The 3,611-nt window shown below is 47.3% G+C and overlaps 1 protein-coding gene across 1 annotated transcript in view; it reads right to left on the bottom strand.

Annotated features, from left to right (window-relative positions):
* Window positions 1–3,259, bottom strand: part of T265_11721 (hypothetical protein) — a gene marked incomplete at both ends in the record, with an annotated part of 23,463 nt that extends 20,204 nt beyond the window's left edge. Inside the window, one exon of the mRNA XM_009178455.1 lies at window positions 2,740–3,259. Coding sequence (XP_009176719.1) covers window positions 2,740–3,184 — 445 coding nt within the window. The remainder of the gene's footprint in view (window positions 1–2,739) is intronic.
* Window positions 3,260–3,611: the final 352 nt, after the last annotated feature.

Raw genomic sequence — 3,611 nt, 5'->3', positions numbered from 1 at the left:
TACAGTAAACATCAATCCAATATATATGCCGACCAGTAAAAACAAGGACTCAACTATGGTTGATAGCCTAATCTGACAGCCTGTTATACTCACAACTATACTCGAAGTCACCTAACTTATCTATTTATCGTCATACTCATACTTACTCTATGCCGTTTATGTTTGCTACCTCCAGTAAACATCTCAACTGTAGTCGACGTAACCTGCGTGACTACCTATAGTGACCGCCAGGCCCGCACACATGCTCGTAGCTAACCATAATGCCCCGGCAACACATAATAGACTAACCCAACGATCAACGGTGGTCATCGCCTGTCAAATTGCAATCACCACACATTTTGACAGCGCGCTCCCAACTCCTACCCTTGATTGTACCCCGTACTCCCCTCCCTCCATTACCCGAAACAATGAGCTGTCGCTCACATCGACTACTTAGCGTAACTGCTATTCGCGACGCAGATTATGGCACCTATGCAATGCACGGCAACGTAATACAACGACCAACGACGGCGCTCCATACTCATAACGCCACGCGTTGATAATGCGCCCGCCATGAATTTACGAAAACACCATTGGCGAATTGCATTTTGTTCATTGGCATCACTGATACAAGCTTGATTGGTAATCGCTCCATTTTTTCATTTTCTTAAGATCCACTTCACGGGACAGGATTCTGAAACGGAAAATGGGCAAGCAATTAATCTTCGGGAACAGCATTTAAGCGTCTGGATGTAAGGGAATTTTATCTGTTTGCTTACCTGGATGAGTGATATATGTATAGTCGTTGCGGATTGCCATGGGTTCATTGATTCGGCATTTGAGGCCTTTGAGTTACAATCACACGAATTCCTCGTCATCACGGCATTCAAAAGGAAGGTCTACAAAGCGCATGCTAAGAAATTAGACCTCAGATTCATCATCATCATCATCATCATCATCATCATCATCGACAGCATGACATCAGTGTTCAACACCGATGCTTCACTGCCGTAGGCCTCAAATTACCTGATTAGCGGCGTAGGTCGTCATCCGGGAAACCACACGTAGAACGTAGATGTCTCCCTCCCGAATTTCTCGGCGGTCACAATAATGAGTTGTGTGCATTTCCTATTCGCGCGTTAGCCGTTCGCTGTAATGAGCGACCTTCTGTACGGCATGCTCCAGGCTATCTGAGTGATGCACACGCCTCTTCAAACGCCCGTTGGCGTTCTCAAGGCGATTGTTGGTCACATTCCCAAAATGTACCAACCCAAGTTGTGCAAGAACGGCCCACTTTCGAGTGATGTGGAGCCAGTGGGCAGTCAAATAAGAGACAAAACTGGGATCTGTTCCCCTCAGAATTTGCAAATCGTGGCAAAATCTACGCGAACAATGTTTGGTGCACAGTTACTTACTCAGCTGCATTGTCAAAGCGAACCACGCGGTGGAATATATGCCGACTGCGGTTGGATATTGTCTGCAAAAGTTACACCAGAACAATGAAACGTGCGTGCTTCCGGATGCGTGAAAACAGCGCAGCATTATATCGCAGCCGAATACAGCTTTGGCAGCCCGCATCTGCGAAGTCATCTTGTCCATGACGAACTTTTTGACTTCAGAGTGTCCACCCATCATATCCTCGAACAAGCTGATAGCTTGCGCAATGACGCAAGATGCTCGCTTTCGACAAAGGCATACATTACGAGTCGACCGACACCCAGGCCATCCGTCACGAGGAATGTATAAAGCTTGTACCTTAACAGCGAACGTCAGAGGCTCTAAATTTGTTTACCCAAGACGGTTAGTACCGTGTGTAGCATCAACGTTTACAACGTCCGGGAACCGTCTAAAGAGTGCTATCTGCTGCGTTCGAGAAAAGCACAGGTGACTATATCTGCCACCCTCCGAATCCACCAGCAGCGCGCGACCGCACTCTCGAAACTTGGCTATGATGGACGACATGTCATCTAAGAAACCGACTAAAAGGCAACCAACGACCTACCCAACAATGGGGGTGGACATTTGACGCGATAGTTACGCACATCCTTGATAGTGAGTACCTTTTCAAAGTGGTCGGAGACGTACTGCGGAATCTCTGATGAGGAAGCACCGTATTTCAAAAGGGTAGAACACTCTTTTAATTCATCATTTGTCAGTCGCCGGTTGGTGGTGAGCCTGTCAAAAATAAACTTGCTGCGTGGATGGTTGTGCTCCAGGTAGTAGGAATTAACCCTCAAGCAGTCATGGTACCGGCGAACATGGAACATTGCCGGACAATCAGTACGACGTGTGGTACCGCGTACACACAATGAACCATGAACTTACTAGGTGCGACGATTTCCACGGCTTCGGCTTCGACTGCAGGGATGTCTGCTGCAACGGTAGAAGGCTTTTTCATGCAAAAGTGGCGAATTGATGTTCTTTTTGTAGTTTTTGCGGAAGAAAACAGCGAAATGTTTCGCCTGGTACTCTTTCAACGCGACTTGAATGCACTGAATCTTAAGTAGGTTTAAACAACTTTTAACAAAACTGCGGTCGTTTGAGAAGGTTTCATACGCCCGAAAAATTACCATCAAATGTTATACCTTTATGTTAAAGTTTTCCTCCTTCGAACCACGGTTTCAGAGAAATTTTGGGTGTGCGTCTAGCCGCCGGCCATGATCAATGGGTTGGCCTTTCGAATGCTGCCAGCCCGCTCCAAGATCTCCTGTACGTCAGCTGGGGAAGAAAGAGTAACCAGAAGTCCAAGAGTTCGCTTACTTCCCTTCTGGCCTAGCCGTTCTGCGTGGCTCGATTTATCAGGCTTGGTGGGGACATTACTAAGGATCGACTGTGCCAGCTTCGCTAGCGTGATTTTTCCGGAGAATGACCCCCAGATTATCAGTCCGGTTCCCCTGGGGAGCCTGTCCACCAGAAACTCTGTGGTGGTTTTTATAGCCGCGTCAGAAAGTTGTATGACTTTCTTCGCAGCCATGGGTCCCGGTATGGATATCGCGAGGTATTGGTTCAGCGAAGAAAGTTCCTTGTCAACTTTCGTCCAAGTCGCTGCATTCTTAGCACCTGAGTCCTCCAGTGCCTTTGAAATACGATCCAATTTCGCGTAGAGTATTCCGATTAAAGCGGAACACTGACAGTGGTCTTTCTGAATCTGCACTGGGGATTGGGTACCGTTTTGGGGGACTCTCCTCTTCGCTGCGGTATGCATCGCACCCTTGACGTAGAGGCAGCTGGCGCAGACAAACGGGTCAGGAGAGTTAGCTAGTTGGCTTATCTGGTCGTCCTGTAAACCCGCGCATTTCAAATGCCACCAGGCCTTGCAGGTTTGGCACTGTATACCGCGTTTGACGGTCGACGGGCAGCCATTTCGCCCACATCTGTTGTGGTCTATCAGTGGCTACAGAGGGCAGTCGGTATAAATTGATGTCATGTTTCGAAATAGATGTAAAATAGGAAGTGTGCGCAAAATATAAAGGGTTATCTCTCAAATGTTTTGTTAGAGTAATAAAATTCAACAATTACCCGTGTGTACTCTGTGAATAGGTTGAACAGCGAAAAAATTCTTTGACGAAATTGCACGAGGGAAAAACGAACCCGATTTCGAATGTACCGCGCGTTGGTGGTTCGATCAGTAG

This window comes from Opisthorchis viverrini (assembly GCF_000715545.1).
Source record: "Opisthorchis viverrini unplaced genomic scaffold opera_v5_557, whole genome shotgun sequence".
In the NCBI taxonomy this organism is placed as follows: Eukaryota; Metazoa; Platyhelminthes; class Trematoda; order Opisthorchiida; family Opisthorchiidae; genus Opisthorchis; species Opisthorchis viverrini.
The sequence above is the reverse complement of the archived record's forward strand: the minus strand, read 5'-3'. Positions and strand labels throughout refer to the sequence as shown.